This window comes from Martes martes (genome assembly GCF_963455335.1).
Source record: "Martes martes genome assembly, chromosome: 12".
NCBI classification, from domain to species: Eukaryota; Metazoa; Chordata; class Mammalia; order Carnivora; family Mustelidae; genus Martes; species Martes martes.
This window is the reverse complement of record NC_137900.1, coordinates 5,950,813-5,970,825: the sequence shown is the minus strand read 5'-3', so window position 1 is coordinate 5,970,825 and position 20,013 is coordinate 5,950,813. Positions and strand designations below refer to the sequence as shown.

General features: G+C 44.6%; 1 protein-coding gene across 1 annotated transcript; it reads right to left on the bottom strand.

The window, feature by feature from the left end:
* Positions 1–1,694: 1,694 nt before the first annotated feature.
* On the bottom strand, positions 1,695–19,731 carry AK3 (adenylate kinase 3). Its single transcript, XM_080820798.1, has 5 exons — positions 19,419–19,731; positions 9,699–9,818; positions 8,555–8,727; positions 7,904–8,022; positions 1,695–3,328 (listed from the first exon to the last, which is right to left on the bottom strand). The coding sequence occupies exons 1-5, from the start codon at positions 19,567–19,569 to the stop codon at positions 3,208–3,210; spliced, it is 684 nt and encodes a 227-aa protein (XP_080676924.1). The 5' UTR covers positions 19,570–19,731; the 3' UTR covers positions 1,695–3,207.
* Between the last annotated feature and the right edge of the window lie 282 nt (positions 19,732–20,013).

The window sequence follows — 20,013 nt, the reverse complement described above, 5'->3', positions numbered from 1 at the left end:
TTTAAAAATTCCTAAAATCCTTTGCATCCATTTCCCATCTCTAATTGATACTGTGTACCATTTCACAGGTCTCCAAGAAGCGGACTCATGGAATAAGTATTTGCTTGCTTACTCCGTAAGGTGATGGGGGCATGGTTACAAAAATGAATAAACGTTGATTATGAATTGCTTAGCATCTAATAATGAAGTCAAAACCATTCTCATAAGCCTTGAAGAATTAGACTTGAAGTTTTTTCTGAGTATGAAAATGATAAAAAAATTCTTGCATCTTTCCCCTGGTTTCTTAAAACAGCATGGTTCTTTTCAAACACTTAAGAGTCCTTTGGTAAAATACGAAACATCACCAAATTGATTTACTTTGGTAAATCAATTTGATTCTGCCAAAGTGCAATTTGGCGTTAACAGTTTAACTTTACTCAGTGCTAGATCTATGGAAAAACTGTTGATCATTAGTGAGTTAAAAAACCAAACCAAACCAAACCAAACACCAAACAGAGTGGGGTATGCACTCTACAAAGCATATTGGCTTTTACTGTGTATTAAAATTTTTAAACTAATAACTTCCAAAACCAAAATCTTGAGCCACAAAACTAAGAAAGCTATTTCTTTTGTTGATGAGAAGACACAACTTACATGTTTTGTTTTGTTTTGGAAGATTTTATTTATTTACTTGACAGAGCACAAGTAGAGCGGCAGGCAGATGGAGAGGGAGAAGCAGGCTTTCTGCTGAGCAGAGCGCCTGATGTGGGGCTCAATCCCAGGACTCTAGGATCATGACCTGAGCCAAGGGCAGCCGCTCAACCAACTGAGCCACCCAGGTGCCCTACAACTTAACATGTTTTAAAATACAAATTTATTCTTGCTGTTGGTTGCAGGTATTACAGCAATTTAACCTTCGGTCTATAATTACCATGATTTGTTAACATAGGTAAGTTTTGTCACAAACTATGAGAGTGTCCAAAATAGTTTGCTGGGTGTGCCATTGTTAAGTACCTGGGGGAGAAGTAGCTGTGGGCTGAGGCTCAGAACCTTCAGCATCTTATCTCTCTCAAATTAAGAAAATTTGTGGACGGTACTGCTAGTTTGCATTTCCCACAGCACCTTCTGTTTATGGAAAGTAACTGTGGTGTTCTGGAAGGTAGGAAAGGGTTAAGGAACTGTCCTTAGCCTTCCAGGATGGTGGCTGCACCGAGCCATGGCATTCAGCTCTAGCAGATTTCCAAGTGGCACCTAAATCATCACGATGGCGTTGAGCAGGATGAGCCCCCAGCAATGACAGCCTTCATCAGAATGGTCTGAGAACAGCTCAGTCAAGCATAAAACAAGTTTTCATTTGCTTTAATAAAGGAAAAAATAGTGCAGGCATTACCCAAAGTAATAGGTGTATGTGCATAACTTTGGGTGAAGTGTTTTGGGGGTAGGGAGGGAACGGTCACAGAGAAGAAGTCTTTAATTTTCAAAGCCATGTTCTTCGACCCCTCTTGTTGATTTTCAGATCTGCGTGTGTTAAGGCCAGTGTGCCAGCAATCTTACAGCAGGAGATACAGCTTTGAATGAAACCAGCCTGTGTGCTGCTGGACGACAGTTAGTAGAGAGCAGCCACCAGTTCAGAAGTCAGGGAGACATCAGGGCATTAGAGCAGAGGGTGGGATGGAATGGGCCCTGTGGAATACTAGAGACAGAATAACACCCACAATTCTCAAGGGTAGTTTTATTGTAGTACATTAATATTCATGTATGCCTGGTAACCCAGTGATAATTCATGAGCTTACTAGTTTACAACAGTTTTAGAAAGCACATTAACGTTCAAGTAAGGCATTACAGAAAGTTTTGTAAAGAATTAAATGTGTCCTATAATCCTTTTTTAAAGCCTTGGTCCTTTCTGAAAGATCAACATTAATATTTTTAAAAATCAAAAGAAAAGCTTTTCCCCCCACAAAATACATAACCACTTGCTGGCATTTCATTTTAAGTGCCCGTGATAACGTGGGCCAGACGTTCAAAGGCAGCTATTAACAGCTTGTACGAGGATTTGTTGCGCTGGATTTAGCACCAAGTAAAGGAAGAGTAAATAGGCCAGTGAAGATGTAGTTGCGTTTCTCCTCCACCTCTCCTTGCCCCACTCTTATCAGGCCACAGGACAGAAGCCTGCATCCTGGTTGCCCCACTAAGAGAGCAAATCATCTTCACTTTTAAATGGCTCCTAACGTACCACACAGGCAGAGGTCTCTCCCTGCCGGAAGTTGAGGTGGTGGGGACACGAGCAGGTGTCCACTGCTTTGATCAGCAATGGGATTAGTAAATCCTTTTAACTGCTACTAATTTGATTAGTTTACTAATTCTGATTGTTTACTAATTGGTTGTTACCTGTCAAGGGAATTCTCCCCAGGCGTACCTGATTCTACTTCTGAGGACCAAGAATGCTTACTTTACTTAGGACCATGGGTAATTTCTTTTCTTTTCATACTTTGTTACTCATCACTCATGAGATCTTACACAGTGATCAAAAAGAGAAATGGGCAAGTAGATCCTAAAGCACATATTTCTTAACCTGAGAATTTTCCTATATGCTGATTTAATATAATTTTATAGCAGACTGAAAATTCTGAGTAAACTGAAGGTTTAACAACATAATAAATACAGTATATGGCCAAGCTTACAAGTTTCTTGGTATAAAGGCAGCAGTGAATTTGGATCCTGAAACTAATCTGCATATCTAGTTGCTTGTTTTCTAGAATTTGAAAGACATAGTTCTCACAAAACCATGTACCACAGTGCTAACGATGCTGGGTTTTTTGGCATCAGTCTACACACATTTCTCTAATAAGATGCTTTACCAAGTGACGTGAAGTTTTTTTTAGCTTTTCCAGAAAAATAAAAATTTTATCAACCACTTTTCTGAACAAAAGTTACACTACTACCAATTGCTCTTTTAATTATGCTCTAGAAGATTTTTCCAAAGTTAAGACATCTGATGCTTTTTTAATTGCACGCCGATAGAAGATATCTGGGTAAAACACACTAGACCAAAAGAAGAATCTTAGCATCAGACTCATTTGACACATCCTTAGTTTCCGGAATAAAATCAGTGGAAGTGAAACTAGTATAATTGTCAAAGAATTCATACATGCCAGTCTCAGAACAAGGAGCTTCTAGATGCACAGGCGAGGAATCCCTGCTCGTTTTACTGGTCGTGTGAACTTCTCCTCATGGAGTAACTGATGCTTTCTGGTTCATCTGTGGAACTTTTGTTTGTAGGAAAGCATAGACATAGGGCCAGATCTTGTCAGTTTCTGTTCCAGAGAAGGTTTCCAACACCCCCTTTTTCCTAAAGATGACAAAAAACAAAACAAAAACAAAAACCACAAAAACAAACAAACAAAAAAACCAGGTCTGACTTTGTCTGATGAGCTCTTTCAAAGTGATCCCCCCCCCACCTGCCCGGAGAAACTACTCAAATCTTGGGTCGTATTAGAATACTTCCAAAATCAGAGTATTAGTCAAATGTTTAACTAGACAGACAAGGCAAAAATGTCAGAAACAAAACAAAAAACTTGAAGGTGTTATTGCTAACAAAGCCATGCCCCTAAGCAGCATTGTATTATATACTTGTCATAAACCCATACTTTTCTATTTTAATTTTTTTTAAAGAGTGCTAATTTTTATTTTTTATTTATTTTTTTAAAGATCTTATTTATTTGACAGAGAGCACAAGTAAGCAGAGCATCAGGGAGAAGGAGAGGGAGAAGCAGGCTCTGCTGAGCAGGGAGCCTGATGCAGAGCTCCATCCCAGGACCCTGGGATCACGACCTGAGCCAAAACCGAGAGTCAAATGCTTAACTGACTGAGTCACCCAGACACCCCAACAGTGGGAGTTACTTAAAATTAAGTCTTAATTAATTAATCTCTTAATTAATCTCTCCAGATTTTATAAGGTATCATAGAGGAATGCTTTTGTCCTCAGGGAAGCCTCTGAAAATTAAGTGAAAGGTTGCAGAGCAAAGACTGATTCTGTTTGTGGAAAGAAACCAGAGTTCCTCGGGTGCTCTTGGGCACACTTAAAGACACTGTGTATGAGTTGGGGGAGGATGGCAAGCAGGAGGAGAAATGCCAGAACCTCTGGAGGGAATGTGTGTGTTCTGAAAAGCAGCCCTGGGATTCTGATTCTGTTCACCACTTTACCCCCAGGGGTAGAGACATTGGCAGCTGGTGTGTCAGCAACCCATACCAGTCTGCCTTGGGGAAAAATGGAGAAACACAACAGGAGACACCATAAAAACAGTTTTTATTGCCATTTCCCTCAAAATACAAAAGAGGGAAAAAATAAAGCTAAGTAAAAAGCAGGAAGCATAATCTAGTGTTAGGAAGTGGTCTTGCAAGTGGGTAAGCAGACAAAGCCTAGGGTGTCTGACGGGCTCCGTGTTTGGAAGCCTACTACCAGTTTGGAGATCCGGGCTGTTACTTTACTTTCAAACACACAGTGTTATCAATAAAATAAGGAATCAGCTTTAGAAAGGATTACGTGAGCTATTATATTTAAAACACTGAGCACACACTCAATAAGTGGTCCTATTTTGCAAGTGACCATTTCCGTAAGCCATGGGACACAAGTGAAACTAAAATTTAGGTTTACCATTGCAAGCCAATGCCTTTCTCTACTGATCACAGACTGTGCTTACTAGACCCCTAAATCCACAGCATCATTTTTTTAAAAAACTCTCCTCCCCCACCCGCTGAGTGGGATTTGAACTCAGGACCCTGAGATCAAGAGTGGTGTATGCTCCACCCACTGAGCCAGTGAGGCGCCCCTCACATCATCATCTTCTGTTAAGAATCACTTTGAGGGGGACGCCTGGGTGGCTCAGTTGGTTAAGCCACTGCCTTCGACTCGGGTCATGATCCCAGGGTCCTGGGATCAAGTCCCGCATCGGGTTCCTTGATCGGCAGGGAGCCTGCTTCTCTCACTGCCTCTGCCTGCCTCTCTCACCCAGACTGACAGAGCATTTGAGCAAGTCGAGAGCATGGAATCACAAGAAGCTGTTGTTTTTGAGAACTTCGATATGCACTGAAAACAAAATAGATCTCAGGGAAACTATGCGATGTATTTATAGGGCTGCTGCTGTATATGTGGACCCGGGATCTTTCTTCTCCCTCTAAATGTGTAATGTTCCTTATCAGGAGGATTTATTTTGCTAAACAATTAGCTAACATATTACTCAGATTACAAAAAAAAAAACCCAAACCAAAAAACCCAAATTTTAATTAATTAATTAATTAGAGAACGCGAGAGAGCACAAGCAGACAGAGCAGCAGTGGGAGAGGGAGAAGCAGGCTCCCCATTGAGCAGGGAGCCCGATGCGGGGCTTGATCCCAGGACTCTGGGATCATGACCTGAGCCGAAGGCAGACGCTTAACAACTGAGCCACCCAGGTGCCCCACTGCTGAAAAAGTTTTAAAAAAACAGTACAACTGTCAGTATTTGAAACTAACAATGCTGATTACCACCGAAATTGTTGCAAATACCACTTTTCAGTTTTTGGTTAAGCCCAGCCCTAGTTCTACATGCTGGAGTTTAAAAGGAAAAGTTCAATTCATGGCAAGAGGGAGCAAAAGCTGGAAGGCTGGAAAGACTAGGGTTTCTCCTGGGGCCTGGTTAAGCGTCGGCCTTCAGTTCAGGTCATGATCCCAGAGTCCTGGGATCGAGTCCTGCCGTCAGGCTCCCTGCTCACCAGGGAGTCTGCTTCTCCCTCTGCCCTTCCCTCCCCCTGCTCGTGTTCTTTCTCTCTCAAATAAAATCTTAACAAACAAACAAACAAAAAAACCTAGGGTATCTCCTAAGATAGGGACCTGGATCATAATGCTTCCTCTTGGCAGCCTTCCCAACTCCCCTCCCCACTCCTGAAGAGAAATCACCCCCATTTCTGCTGGTGTGAGCTGGCTACCTCCAAGAATAGCCTTGCACTGTTCAGATCAGCCCAGCAACAATGCACTCTCCCTTCTGATTCCTTTCGAGTGGGTAACAAAACCGTGTTTGAGAAACAACACCTTCACCGAAATCGATCCGTGAGATAGTGTGGAACTCTCCCCAATCCCCAGCTTCCAGGATGGATGTGATCAGAGGGAATGGGTGCCGACTCCAAACTCTTCCTGGCAAACAGGCCCTCTTTTCTGCTCAGCAGCTGAAGTGGTAGGAGACAAGCTGGGATGCTGGGGGGCTCACACAGGGACAGCCCAACCGAGATCGAAGCCAACACGGAAAAGGAGCTGACCGTGACCAAGGCCGGAGGGCACCCTCTGAACACTTGGACCCAGGGTCTATCTTTGGACTTTGTAGTTAGAATTAATTCCCCTTCGCTGAGGTTAGTGTGAATGAGGCTCCTGACTGATAGAAGCACATAGCCCATGGTATGGAAACTACGATTTACCCAGCTCTCTGCCTCACCCTGGGGCGTGAGGTGCAATTTCCTGGGGCCTGGCCTTGACCCGTGTGGACCCGTGTCCGCAGAGTAAATAAGAACAGCAACCACCACTGAGTGATTTATTGGTACCGGGGCTGCGGTAAGCCTTTATGTGGATTCTCTCAATCCCCTTTACAGCCCTATACAGAAGGAACTGTTTAATACTGCTCTGGACTTCACACATGACGAAACTGTGGCCCAAAGGTTGAATGAAGACTGTGCCCAGGGCCACACACACAGCTGGTCACCTGCAGAGCCAAGCTCGTTACAGAAACCACAGACTCATAGTAACAACCACTGGAGAAAGTGAATTGCCAACTCCCTTGTGATTTCACTGTCCAGAAAGTACTACTCTAGAACAGTTTGGAGACGATGGCTTCAGAGGTCACGGCATGTGTACCCATCACACCACCGCCAGTAGCAGCCAACATGACACAGCGTTCACAATGCGTCAGACCCAGTTCCAGGAGTCACTCCCAGGAACACACTCTTCCGACCCTCTATCCTTACCCCCCGTTAAGCAAGAGGTTAAGACCGAGTTAACCAACACTGAACTGGGATTTGAACTTGGGCAGTCAGGATCCAAGACCTGCTCCAGCCACAGCACTAGGCCGTCTTGACACGGAATCACTGTTCAGTTAGTGAATGTTATGAAGGGAAAGGGGGATGCAGTCCCTCCTCCGTGAGCAGAGGTCAAGAGTGAGCAGGCAGACTGCACTGAGCCAAAGAATTATTCACCATCATTTCCATATTTGTTGTGGGAAACAAATTTCCTAACAAGCAGACAAAATTGTGTTCAAATACAAGTTCTAAAGACTATTAGCCAAATAAAGGATCTGAGGCTAGGCTGCCATTTGAGGCTTCTGTGCCTCTAATGGCACAGGTGGCGGGCATAAGCCGACTCGCCTCCCCACCATCCACAGCAGCCCTCCCTCTACCCAACAGCAGACTCTGGGGGGACTCCCCACTCCAGAGGGTGACCAACCAGCCTATTCCCTCCCAACCAGGAGCTGGTTCCAGAACGGGCAGTAACCTAGGCCTACAACAGTCAGTTCAAGGCATTCCCCGCCCATAGGGGCTGGTTTATGTCGGCGCCACCTTTGTGACATGTGGGGCTTTGTTCACTTGGGGGAATGCTGACCCCTCAGCCCCCCCCACCATGAAAAACAGCCCCCGCGTATTCCTGGCAGCTGTGTGCAACCCGGCAGGGAGTCTTAGGACATAGCCAGTGCAAAGCTCAAAGTATGGCAAAACTCTGACCAAACCTAGTGGTGACTGAAGCCCCATCAACCTTCTGGAATTCTCTGTTACATAAGCTAACACGCTTCCCATACTGTTTAAACCAATTTGAATTGGATCTTCTGGTGTTTCGCATTTCAGCTTTAATCGAAACCTAACTTAGTGCTTCATCATGCAAGAGAAGCGCTGAAAAGTGACAAACTCACTGGTAATATTCCAGGACCGGCTGAGTTTGGACTTCATAAGCCTTCAGTCTCTTGACAACTGTCTCTGGCTTGTCATCGTCACGCTGAATGAGAGGCTCCCCAGTCAGGTCATCGATGCCCTAAACAGGAGTTACAAGAGGCTGGAATCAAACATCTCATCTTCCAAGCGTGTTTTTAGACATCCCTCTGCAGGCACCAAGCACACAAGTGTGCTTCTAAGTAAACAGAACCAAATCCGAACACAGACCATCACGACGTAGAGCCCTGAGAGCCTAGGTCTTTGCCGGTATCGGTCCTTAGAGTTAAAAGGTTTCCTAAAAGCAGCCTCTCAATAATCTCAATGTATACAAGATGACTCAGCGAAAGCCTGGGAATCCCAACTGTAACCCCTAAATGAGCCACAGCCGTCACTAATCCTTCTCACCCCAAATCCTAACACACTTCCCGGCATGGAGTAGGAAGTCCGTAAATGCTTCCGAATGAGTAACAAACCCCCCTTGTTCCTGCAGATTCCTGGACCAACAAACCGAGTGCCCCGGACTGGTCCACCGCACCACGTGACCTGAGAACATTCCCCGAGGAGCAGATGTCCTAACACGTCCGCGAGGACAAGAGGAGTCGGAGGCCGTCTGTGCCAACACAGTGACTCACCACAGCTTTGGGAGGGTTGAATTCGATGTTGTAGACGCGGCCGCTGGCTGGATGAATCCAGCGCGCGGTGAGACGCTGTTTAATGACCTCAAAGGGCACGTTCAGATTAATCACTGTGTCTATCTGATAAGCTCTATCCAGGGCTTCTGCCTGTGGAAGTGTCCTTGGAAAACCTTTATAAATTAAAAAAAAAAAAAAAAAAGAAGAAGAAGAAGAAGAAGAAAGGAAGGTTGGGAGGGGGGAGAAGGAAGAGGATTAATGAATGATGAACAATCCGAAAAAAAGCAGGAATACGGGGCAGGCGGATCAGAGCTGTAGGGCAGCTATGATGGTGGTTAATTTTATGCGTCGACTTGACTGGACCCGTGGGATGCCTGGATCCTGGTCAGACATTATTTGGGGTCTGTCCGTGAGGCTGTTTTTAGGTGAGAGTGACATTTAAATCAGGAGACTGAGTAAAGCAGATTGTTCTCCATGATGTGGGTGGGCCTCCCCTAATCCGGGGAAGGCCTGGACAGACCAGAAGGGCTGACCCTGCCCCCATAAGGGAGAGTTCCTCTGCCCAACTGCCCTGAGCTGAGATTCCCAAAAGTCTGAGGCTTTTCCCACCTCAGACTCAAACGGAAGCCAGCTCCGCCTGGGTCTCAAGCCCGCTGGCTTTCAGACTGGAGCCTGACTGACCACCCAGCGGTTTTCTGGGTCTCCGGCTTGTACACTCATCCTGAAGATGTCGGGATCTGTCAGCCTCCATCATCCTGTGAGCCAATTCCTTAAATACCTCTCTCTCCAAAAACTAAAAATCAACCTCTCCTCAAGGATCCCACCACAGCTCTGGCTGGGGAACGTTTACAGCTGACTGCAAATTACTTTCCACCCTTCCTTCTCCGTCCTCATAAAATATTCTCCGAGGAGGGGGAAGGAACGAGTCACAGCTGGAGGGAGTGTAGGAATCATGCGGTCCACGGCTGCCTTTTGCTTCGGAGGAAGAAGCAGGCCCAGAGAAGGCGACTGGCCCGAGGCCTCAGGGTGGTGAATGGTGGCACTCAGGCCCCCCACCCACCAGATGTGTGTCTGTAGCCACGAGATGCCCTTGCTCTGCCCACACGCATCATCCCACCGGCTGAAATGCTCTGACACCACTTACCATCCAACAGCCAGCTGTGCTGAGTGAGTCTCTTCAGCTCATGAAGGGCCAGCCGAGTCATGACATCATCTGGGATGAGCTTCCCTTGGTCAATGAAAGTCTTGGCTAACACACCAATTTCTACAGCAGAAGAGGGAGGGAAACACCTATCAGCAAGCGTACTCGTCTCACCCCATTCCAGTCCCCTAGCAAACCACCAGCCTGGAGAGGACCTCTGGACGGCACCGTCATACAAAAATGTGCACTGCCAACTTTTATGATAAAAACAGAAGTTATGAAACAATCTATACCTATTTCAAATTCCCAATTTGTAAAAATATGTAAATGCAAATGTAAAGACAGAAAAAATAATAGAAAGCTACTGACACCGGGTTAACAGCCATCACCTCTGTGTGACAGAAGTGATTTTTTTAATCTATCTGCACTTTTCTGTATTTTGGTAAATTTTCTAATCAGAAAAAATGTACAGGATACTAGAAATTATTTTCTTTTTAAGTAAGGACCTGAAATAGTCATTATTTATAAGTGGCTCAGTGTAAGTGCTGGTTATCATGTTACTGTAGAGATTCTTCTAATCCTCTAAGACAGACGCAGCTGTCACAATTCAGTTTTTGGCCAGATTAGCACAGTGTTCATAGTACGTTTTACTGAACGCCCTGGAAAAGATTTAATGGACAGTTTAAAAGTATTACCCACAATCTGATGTCAATCTTACCCAACAATATTTTGATTTGTTCATCAGTTTTCACCAAGCTATTTAAACTGTATACATTAGGAATTGTGATACTATTGTAATCTATGTGCATTTAGGGTTGTTGGTTGTTTTTGTTTTTTTTTTTTTTGTTTTTTAAGTAAGCTCCACACCCAATGTGGGGCTTGAACTCACAGGTCAGAAGTCGTACGCTCTACCAACTGAGCCAGCCTGGCGCTCCTGGTGTATGTATAGTTTTATGTCCTTTTTTCACTTAGCATTATTTTGTAAATATTTTTCAGTGACTTTATAGTCATTTTTGGTTAACTATATAACACTCCATCAATATATACCCACGTTTGATATATAAAATACTATCACAGCGGGACTGTTGGACATTTAAATTATCTAAATTGGTCTTGGTTTTGCCCTACTACTGCTACTTTTGAAGATCTTAACACTCTTTCTTCTGTTTTTTGAATTATTTCTGATGGATAACTTCCTAGGAGTCAGAAATGGTCAAAGTATATGACTGTTTTCATAATTCTTGGTATAAACTGCCACACTGACTTCAGAACAAATACTAAATTGTCATATACATGAAACTTTGGGTTTTCACTAAGCAGATTAACTGTCTGGAATTGACAGGCGTGTGGCCAGGGGTCACAGACTGAATCAGGAAGAGGGCCTGGTTCCTGGGACAGCACTCAGGAACCTTTCAATACAATACCCCACTGTAAAGGGGCACATACTTAGTATGGGTGCATGTCTCTGTCGCTTTGACCAGGCTCTGACCACTGCTCTGGGGAAGCAGAGGTCAGCCTCATCACCAGTGTTTGGGGAAAAAAATGTAAAAACTTGCACTGCTTCAGGGCTGAGTCCCTAAAATGGGGATCGGCCCCTTTGCTCACCTCTCACTCTTTAGGCCAAGCCCTCGTGTAAGCCCTCAACTAATGACATCAAAGGGCTTGAGAGGACAGGGCTTATTTAAAAAGTTCTGAATTTCATCAGTATAAGAAGAACATTAAGGGGCACCTGGGTGGCTCAGTGGGTTAAAGCCTCTGCTTTCAGCTCAGGTCATGATCCCAGGGTCCTGGGATCGAGTCCCACATCGGGCTCTCTGCTCAGCGGGGAGCCTGCTTCCCCCCTCTCTCTCTGCCTGCCTCTCTGCCTACTTGTGATCTCTCTCTGTTGGATAAATAAATAAAATCTTTAAAAAAAAAAAAAAGAAGAGCATTAAGAAAAGACCATCTGATCTTGCCACTTCTGCTCAACATTGTATCAGGAGATTCTCATGGGGCACCTGGGTGCTTCAGTAGGTTAAGCCTCTGCCTTCAGCTCAGGTCATGATCCCAAGGTCTTGGGATCGAGCCCCGCATCAGGCTCTCTGCCCAGCAGGGAGCCTGCTTCCCCCACCTCTCTCACTGCCTGCCTCTCTACCTACTTGCAGTCTCTGTCTGTCAGATAAATAAATTAAATCTTTAAAAAAAAAAAAGAGAGAGAGAGAGAGATTCTCGCCAGGGCCCTTAGTCCAGAGAAAGAAATTAAAGGCATCCAGAAACAAAGAAGTGAAACTATCCCTATTTGCAGAAGAGACGATCTTCTGTACAGAAAATCCCAACGCACTGAGAGAACTGCCAGAACTCATGAGTTCCACAAAGTTGTAGGACACAAGATCAATATACAAAAAATTTAGCCTTGAACAATCTGAAAAATAAAATTAAGAAAACAATTCCATTCACAATTACATCGGAATATAAAAATAAAAATCTTAGCAATATATTTTTAAAAAGAAGTGTAAAATGGGCCATCTGAAAACTCCAACATTGTTGAAAGAAATTAAAGGCCTAACTACATGGAGAAATATCTCATATTCATGGATTAGAAAAGTTAATATTAAAATGGAAGTAGTCAGGGTGCCTGGGTGGCTCAGTGGGTTAAATCCTCTGCCTTCAGCTCAGGTCATGATCTCGGGGTCCTAGAATCTCTGCTCATTAGGGAGCCTGCTTCCCCCACTCTCTCTGCCTGCCTCTCTGCTCACTTGTGATCTATGTCAAATAAATCAATCTTTTTTTTTTTTAAAGATTTTTATTTATTCATTTGACAGACAGAGATCACAAGTAGGCAGAGAGGCAGGCAAAGAGAGAGGAGGAAGCAGGCTCCCCCCAGAGCAGAGAGCCCGATGCAGGGCTCGATCCCAGGACCCTGGGATCATGACCTGAGCTGAAGGCAGAGGCTTTAACCCTCTGAGCCACCCAGGCGCCCCCAAATAAATAAATCTTAAAAAAAAAAAAAAAAGAAAGAAAGAAAGATGGAAGTAGTTTCGGGACACCTGGGTGGCTCAGTCATTTAAGCATCTGCGTTCAGCTCAGGTCCTGATCCCAGGGTCCTGGGATCCAGTCCCTGCATGGGGCTCCTTGCTCAGTGGGGAGTGTGCTTCTTCCTCTGCCTCTACCTGCTGCTCCCCCTGCTTGTGCACTCTCCCTCTCTCTCTCTGACAAATAAATAAATAAATAAATAAATAATAAGATGGAAATAGTCTCCAAAAATTACTAACAGATTTAAAGCAATCCTATCAAAATCCCAGCTGGTGTCTTTGCAGAAACTGAGAAACTGATCCTAAAAGTCATATGAAAAAGCAAGGGACCCAGAACAGCTGAAACAATCTTGAAAAAGAACAAAGTTGGAGGACACATGCTTTGGATTTCAAAACATCAATCAAGAACGTGCAGTACTGGGATAACAGTAGAAATACAGATTAATGAACAGAATTGAAACTCCAGAAACAACCCCTTACATTTACCATCAGTTGGTTTTCAACGAGGATACCAAGACAATTCAGTGGGGGAAAGAACACTCTTTTCAAGAAGTAGTGCTGGGACAGCTGGATATCCAGACCAGAGAAAATAAAGCTGGACCTCAACCTCACACTGTATGTAAAAATTAATATCAATCACAGATCTTAGGGTAAGAGCTAAAACTACAAAACTCTTAAAAGAGAACATAGGCATAAATCCTCATGACTATTCATCAGGCAATGGTTTCTTAGACATGAGGCCAAAAGCACAATCAACAAAAGAAAAAAACAGATGAACTGCATTCATTAAAATTAAAAACCACAAAGAACATGTGAAATGGTGAGTGCTGTGAAGTGTGTAAGCCTGACGATTCACAGACCTGTAACCCTGGGGCAAATAATACATTATATGTTAATAAAAATAATTTAAAAAAAAACAACACAAAGAACACCACAAAAGTGAAAAGACAATCCACTGAATGGAAGAAAATGTTTGTAAATTCTTTATCCGATAAGGAACTTTTATTTAGAGTATCTAAAGAATTCTTACAACAATAAAAGACATAACCCTTACACAATAAAAACCCATTTTTAAAAACAGGCAAAGGATCTGAATGCAAAAAGCAGATATACCAAAGGCCAATAAGCCCATGGAAAGATGCTCAACCTGACTAGTCATTAAGGAAATACAAATGGAAACCACAATGAGATACCATTTCACACTCACCAGGATGACTATAATCAAAGAGACAGATAATAACAAGAATAGGCAGGAATGTTAAGAAATGGAAACTCCTCTCTATTGCTGGTAGGGTTTTCAATGCTGGAGCCAAATTGGAAAAATACCGTGGCAGTTTTCAAAAATGTTAAAAAGAGTTACCACCTTACTCAGCAATTGCATGTCATGCCAAGGTGTACGTACACACACACACATGCACATCCAAGACAAATTAAAAGACAGGTACACAAAAACTTGTACATAAGAGCCAAAAAGTGGAAACTCAAATGTCTGCCAAGTGAGGAATGTATAAATAAAATGTGAAGTATCTAGACAAAATTATACCACTCAGCCATACAAAGAAATGAAGTACTGACATGTTACAAAGTGTATGAACTTGAAAACAAGTCCACCAACTCATGAATGGATAAATAAAATCTGCTACATCCATTTGATGAAATACTACTCAGCAATAAAATGGATGGAGAACCAACACACACTACAACATGGGTGAACCTTGAAAACGTCAAGCTAAGTGAAAAGAAGCAGACACAGAAGACCACATACTGCATGAGTCCATTCGTCTGAAATGTTCAGAAGAGGCAAATCAATAGAGGCAGAAAGTAGACTGGGGTTGCCAGGGGCTCAGATTGGGGAGTGGAAGGGAGACAGGAGTGACTACTAATGGGTATGAGGTTTCTTTAAGGGGTAATGAAAATGTTCTAAAATTGACCATGGTAATGGTTCCACAACTCTGGGCATATATTAAAGTCCAATAAATTGTAAACTTCAAATGGGTAAAATAGATGGTATATGAATTAGATCTCAATGAACCTATTAAAAATGAGGCAATCCTTACAAAAAGCACTATTATGACAGGAACAGTACAGTATGATAGTTTGCTGTCATTTATGTAAGAGAAAAACAGGAAAGAAGAGGTAACATTTGGTTGTATACACATGAAATAGCTCTAGAAGGATTTTTCACTAAATGCCCTTTTAAACTTGGAATTCCAAACCATGTAAATACACTGCCTCTTATAAATTAGGCTTTTGGGGTTTTTTGCCTTTACAAAAATTATTGGCCATACTGTCAAAACCATTAGGGGTGCCTATGCTGCACAGGTGTATATAATAAAAGTTTTGTTAGGGAATCCTGGGAGCTGACAGAGACTTAGACTATCATCTACTGAGTTCAACTTCCCCAACGTAAAGATGAGCACAAAGGACATTTGAAAGGATCAGCTATCTAGTGCAGGGTTCCGTCTCTGAGAAGTGCTCAACCACAAGGCAGTTTCTCAAACTTTGGGCAATCCCACAGCAACCTCATGATTTCTGCCACAGCCAGACCATTACCAGACCAAAAGTGACCCAGCTTTTCAAATTCACAAATTCTGATGTTCATGAAATGAAGGTTTGGTGTTTTCACTGCTTTTCAAATAGCCTTTGAAATAAAGAGATTAAATGGTTGTGCCCACCAAAAATGATCTCCTGACTGTCAACATTGCATCAGCGAAGTGTCTAACTGGTGCTGGAGGGGACCCAGGTGTTCTCCGGGTAACTGCTGTTCACAACAGAACGAGTTCTTAAACCCCTCCTGCGCTCAGTTGCTCATCTTAAACCAGCGGGCTGGCCTAACGTCTTAAGAGTCAGGCTCCAGCCTCTTGACTCCGGGTTCATGCCCGTCACCATGACTCCACGTCTGGTCCTGCCAACAGGTGGTCCCGTGTATCCAGTGTCTTTGTCACATCCTCTGGGTTGATTTTAAACTTTAGCTCTAAAATATAGCTCTAGGTTATAAAACACAGCACCGTCATGAAATAGAGGCTGGAGAGTAAGCTAGTGCCCTCCTTCTTCAACCCTATTTGACGGGACCACGTTTACAGAAACGCCACACTCAGGATTTCATATTGGAAGGAATGCTGTCAAGTGTTGATGAATAAAGACGGTCATAACAGTATTTATTATAGCAAAGAATGGTTAACAACATAAATGTCCAATGACAGGAAAAGGTTAAAATTAAGTATCATTTTTGGGGTGCCTGGGTGACTCAGTCGGTGAAGCTTCTGCCTTCGGGTCAGATCACGATCCCGGGGTTCTGGGATCCAGCCCCACATCAGGCTCCCTGCTCAGCGGGAAATCTGCTTCTCCATCTCCCTCTGCCTGTGCCTTCCCCGCCCTTGTGCCAATGCTTGCTCTTTCTGTCAAATAAATAAATAAAATCTTTAAAAAATATATAAACAAAAAAATTAAATATCATTTTTACGACTGCCTCATGGCATGTGGCCATGCTCACAATAAGTGACAAAAAAGGTATATGAGCAATCATTTAGAATGCAGCAGTTTTGCAAATACATACAAATGCAACAGAGAAAAAGGCAAAGAAAAAAGCATCTAAGGCACTAAAGGGTTAATTGTTACTGTCTCCCAGTGGTGGAATTATGAGGATTTTAATTCTCATGACATGTTTTTCTACCTTTATAATAAATATACTTTACTTTTAGTATCAAAAAACATGAGGGGCACCTGGGTGGCTCAATGGTTTGAGCCTCTGCCTTCGGCTCAGGTCATGATCTCAGGGTCCTGGGATGGAGCCCGGCATCGGGCTCTCTGCTCAGCGGGGAGCCTGTTCCCTCCTCTCTCTCTCTCTCTCTCTGCCTGCCTCTCTGCATACTTGTGATCTCTCTCTGTCAAATAAATAAAATATTTTAAAAAACAAAACAAAACATGAAACAGTATTTTTTAATAAAAGACTACAATGCTTTTTCGGCTCTGATCCTGTGGGAAATATCCAATTTTATTAAAAAACAAAACAAAAGAACAAAAACAACAACAACAACAAAAAAAAAAAAACAAGAGAAAAATGTTAGAAGAGAAAAATATTTATTGAGAATATATTCTTAGTCCTGAGATACAGAACATCTGTAATAACAATCTTCTGATATCTCCCTAAACTCTACTTTGTTTTCTTTGTTAAAGAACTGCTGTTTTTAAAGACCTTTTAGAGAAGGAGCAGGCGCCTGAGGCTGAGGCGAGCTGGACTTCTTGCCAAGGGATGCTCCCCTCCCGCCCCCCCCCCCCAGCCTCCCTTTCTCCACGTGGAATCAGAAAGAGAACAGTGGGCCTGTCTGGGGATATTAAGGATGAACAAGGCATTGTTTCTTAATTTTGAAAGAAGTTTACTTCATTGGCTTTCAATTTAATTTCTAAAAACGCTTGGGTGAGCCTGGTGGTGGGTATTAAGGAGGGCAGGTATCGCGTGGAGCACTGGGTGTGGTGCATAAACAATGAATCTTGGAACACTGAAAAAATAAAATTAAGAAAAAAATGCTTTATGTTTTCACAAATCACTTCCTGCTAAAAGTGTTCGTTAGGGGCGCCTGGGTGGCTCAGTGGGTTAAGCCTCTGGCTCCGGCGCAGGTCCTGATCTCAGGGTCCTGGGATCAAGTCCCACATCGGGCTCTCTGCTCAGCAGGGAGCCTGCTTCCCCCCACAACCCCTGCCTGCCTCTCTGCCTACTTGTGATTCCTCTCTGTCAAATAAATAAATAAAACCTAAAAAAAAAATAAAATAAAAGTGTTCTTTAACCACACAGTGATACCTCACTGCTCAGTTATTTTTCAGAGAATCTCTTAGGCATTCTTTAAGCCTTCCCACTTTGGATAAACTTACCCCCACCAGGTGCCGGGTTGGAGGCTGTTTACTGTTACCAAACTACTTAAGAATGTTGCATCAAGAACATTTAGCAAGCAGGCCAAACAATTTAACCTTCTGCAGAAGTGTTAACTGACCACAGAATACCTTATACACTGTATGTTTCTTAAAAGATCAATGTTAGAAGAGAAAAATAAAAGAACTCATTTGCTAGACTCCATGCCCTGCCATGCGGATTGAAAGAACTCCAAGAGACAAACTAAAACCACCGAGGTGGTTCTTTTTCTCGCCTGTATTTTAAAACAGACAAAAACCCCACCTAGAAATGATCTAGATTCAGCAAACAGATGCCTATACAACCATGAACAGGATGCAATGGATTTTTATGTTCTGCTGTGGAAAAATATCCTAGATACAAAGTGAAAATACGCTGGCACAGAATACATACATAGTATGAATGCATATTGCATAAAATAAGGGCGAGATACATGTGTGTTTGTATACAAATATACATTTCTAAAAGGACACGCAAGGTCCTGTTCCCCTGTGAAGAACTGGACTGAGTGAGGCAGGGAATGAGAGAGGGCTTTCGTTTTCATTTCAAGTACTTTTGTCCTTTTTCCAATCCCTTTTTCACCTTGTGCAGGCATTACTTCTAAAATTTTTTAAAAGGAGGTTCAACATGAGTTCTGTTTTGGAAAATAAAGGTCAATACCTTTGAGGAAAAATGCCTCATCTTACTGTTGACTTCTTAAAAACAGCTTTTTGGGGGCCTTGGTTGGCTCAGAGGTTAAGTGTGAGACTCTTGATCTCAGATCTCCCCGTTGTTAGTTCAAGCCCCACGCTGGGTGTAAGAATTACTTTAAAAACATATTTTAAAATCATTATTAGGAAATTTTTAAAAAATAAAAACAGCTTTCTTAACATATAATTTGCTTAACGTAAAATTCATCCATTGTATAGAGTTTGTTGACTGGATTTGGTGCTGAGTTTTAAGAATTTATTTGGCATGAGAAACGAAACAGTCAGGGGCCCAGGTGGCTCAGCTGGTTGAGCGACTGCCTTTAGCTCAGGTCATGATCCTGGAGTCCAAGGATCGAGTCCCGCATCGGGCTCCCTGCTCGTGTCCCCTCTCATGAGTCCAAGGATCGAGTCCCGCATCGGGCTCCCTGCTCGTGTCCCCTCTCATGCTCGCTCTCTCTCAAACAAATAAATAAAATCTTAAAAAAAAAAAAAATTAAAGAAAAGAAACAAAACAGTCTTTCAGATAACTATGCACAAGAATAGTTTTCCTGTCTAAGAAATCTCTGGGGTATCAAAGTTCTAAGCCAATTTTGTGATTGCAGCGAGCACAAATAATAGCCGGCCTTCAGATTATGGCAGAATGGGTGGATCCAGAAAATCCCAGCGTTTAAACAAAGCAAAAGGAAGCGCAAAGCCTTCAGGTCAAACTTCAGCTCTCCAGGTGAAAGGGCACGTGGAGAACAGGCTACAGATCCTCAGGGAGCAGAGCGTCTGGACCGGGACGTGCCTCTCCAACGAAGCCCAGCAGTTTACTCTAAACTCTGAACTTCGAACTCGTCCTAACTCTCTAGTCTTTTTCCCCAACGACCCGCCCAAAGCTGCCCCGGAGCCTGGAGCTTTCGGGGCGCAATTGCTCAGCTGCCCAAGGTCTCTCCCCTGGGCGGCGGGAGGGGGATCCCGCCTCCGCATCCCTGGACCCGGATCCGGGAACCCGCATCCCGGGCCCCGCATCCCCGGACCGCATCCCGGGGCCCCACTTTCCCCCGACCCGCGTCCCCGCCCGCCAATCCAGGCCCGGGCGACGGCGCCCAGCCACCCCTCCGGCGCCAGCTCCCACCTGTGCCCCGAAGCATGTTGTCTCGGAGCAGGTCCCCGCTGGAGAGGTGCTTCAGCGCGAAGTGTTTGGTGATGCGCGACGACACGGTGCCCTTGCCCGAGCCCGGCGCCCCCATGATCACCGCGCGCAGCAGCCGCGCCGACGCCCCCATGGCGGGAGGGAGCGGCCCGGGCCGCGCGCGCTGGGGACTCCGGCCTGGCCGCGCGCTCGCCCGGCTGCGAGGTGCGGCTGCGAGGTGCGGGGCCGGCCGGCAGGCTGCGCAGCGCGCTGGAGGCGGGCGCGGCGCCCAGGCGCTCCCGGAAGTGAGGCGACGGCCACCGCGGCCGCCCCGCCCCCGGCCGGCTCCCGTGCCCCCTGCCCGCGCCCCGCCCGCGCACGCCGCGCCTGCGCCCCTCCGCGCCTCCTACCGCGGGCCGGCGCCCCTCCGCGCCCGCTCGCCCGCCTTCGCCGCGGGCCCCGGAGGCCTCCTCGGCGCCCCCTTCATTCCCTCCCCCTCGCCTCCCTCGGGTCCGTCCGGCCCGGGCGCTCCCTCGCGCCGCTCCCTAGCCCTGCGCCCCCCTCGCCGCCAGTCCCGGGTCCCCAGGCCGTCCCCTCC

What these genes read in the sequence shown, in the direction of transcription:
- AK3 (XM_080820798.1), bottom strand. Translation starts at nt 19,569, where the DNA reads ATGGGGGCGTCGGCGCGGCTGCTGCGCGCGGTGATCATGGGGGCGCCG. An exon ending in GCACAGCTGGCTGTTGGATG is followed by an intron (nt 8,728 to 9,698) that starts GTAAGTGGTGTC and finishes TAATTTATAAAG; the next exon opens with GTTTTCCAAGGACACTTCCA. An exon ending in TCAACCCTCCCAAAGCTGTG is followed by an intron (nt 8,023 to 8,554) that starts GTGAGTCACTGT and finishes ACTCCTGTTTAG; the next exon opens with GGCATCGATGACCTGACTGG.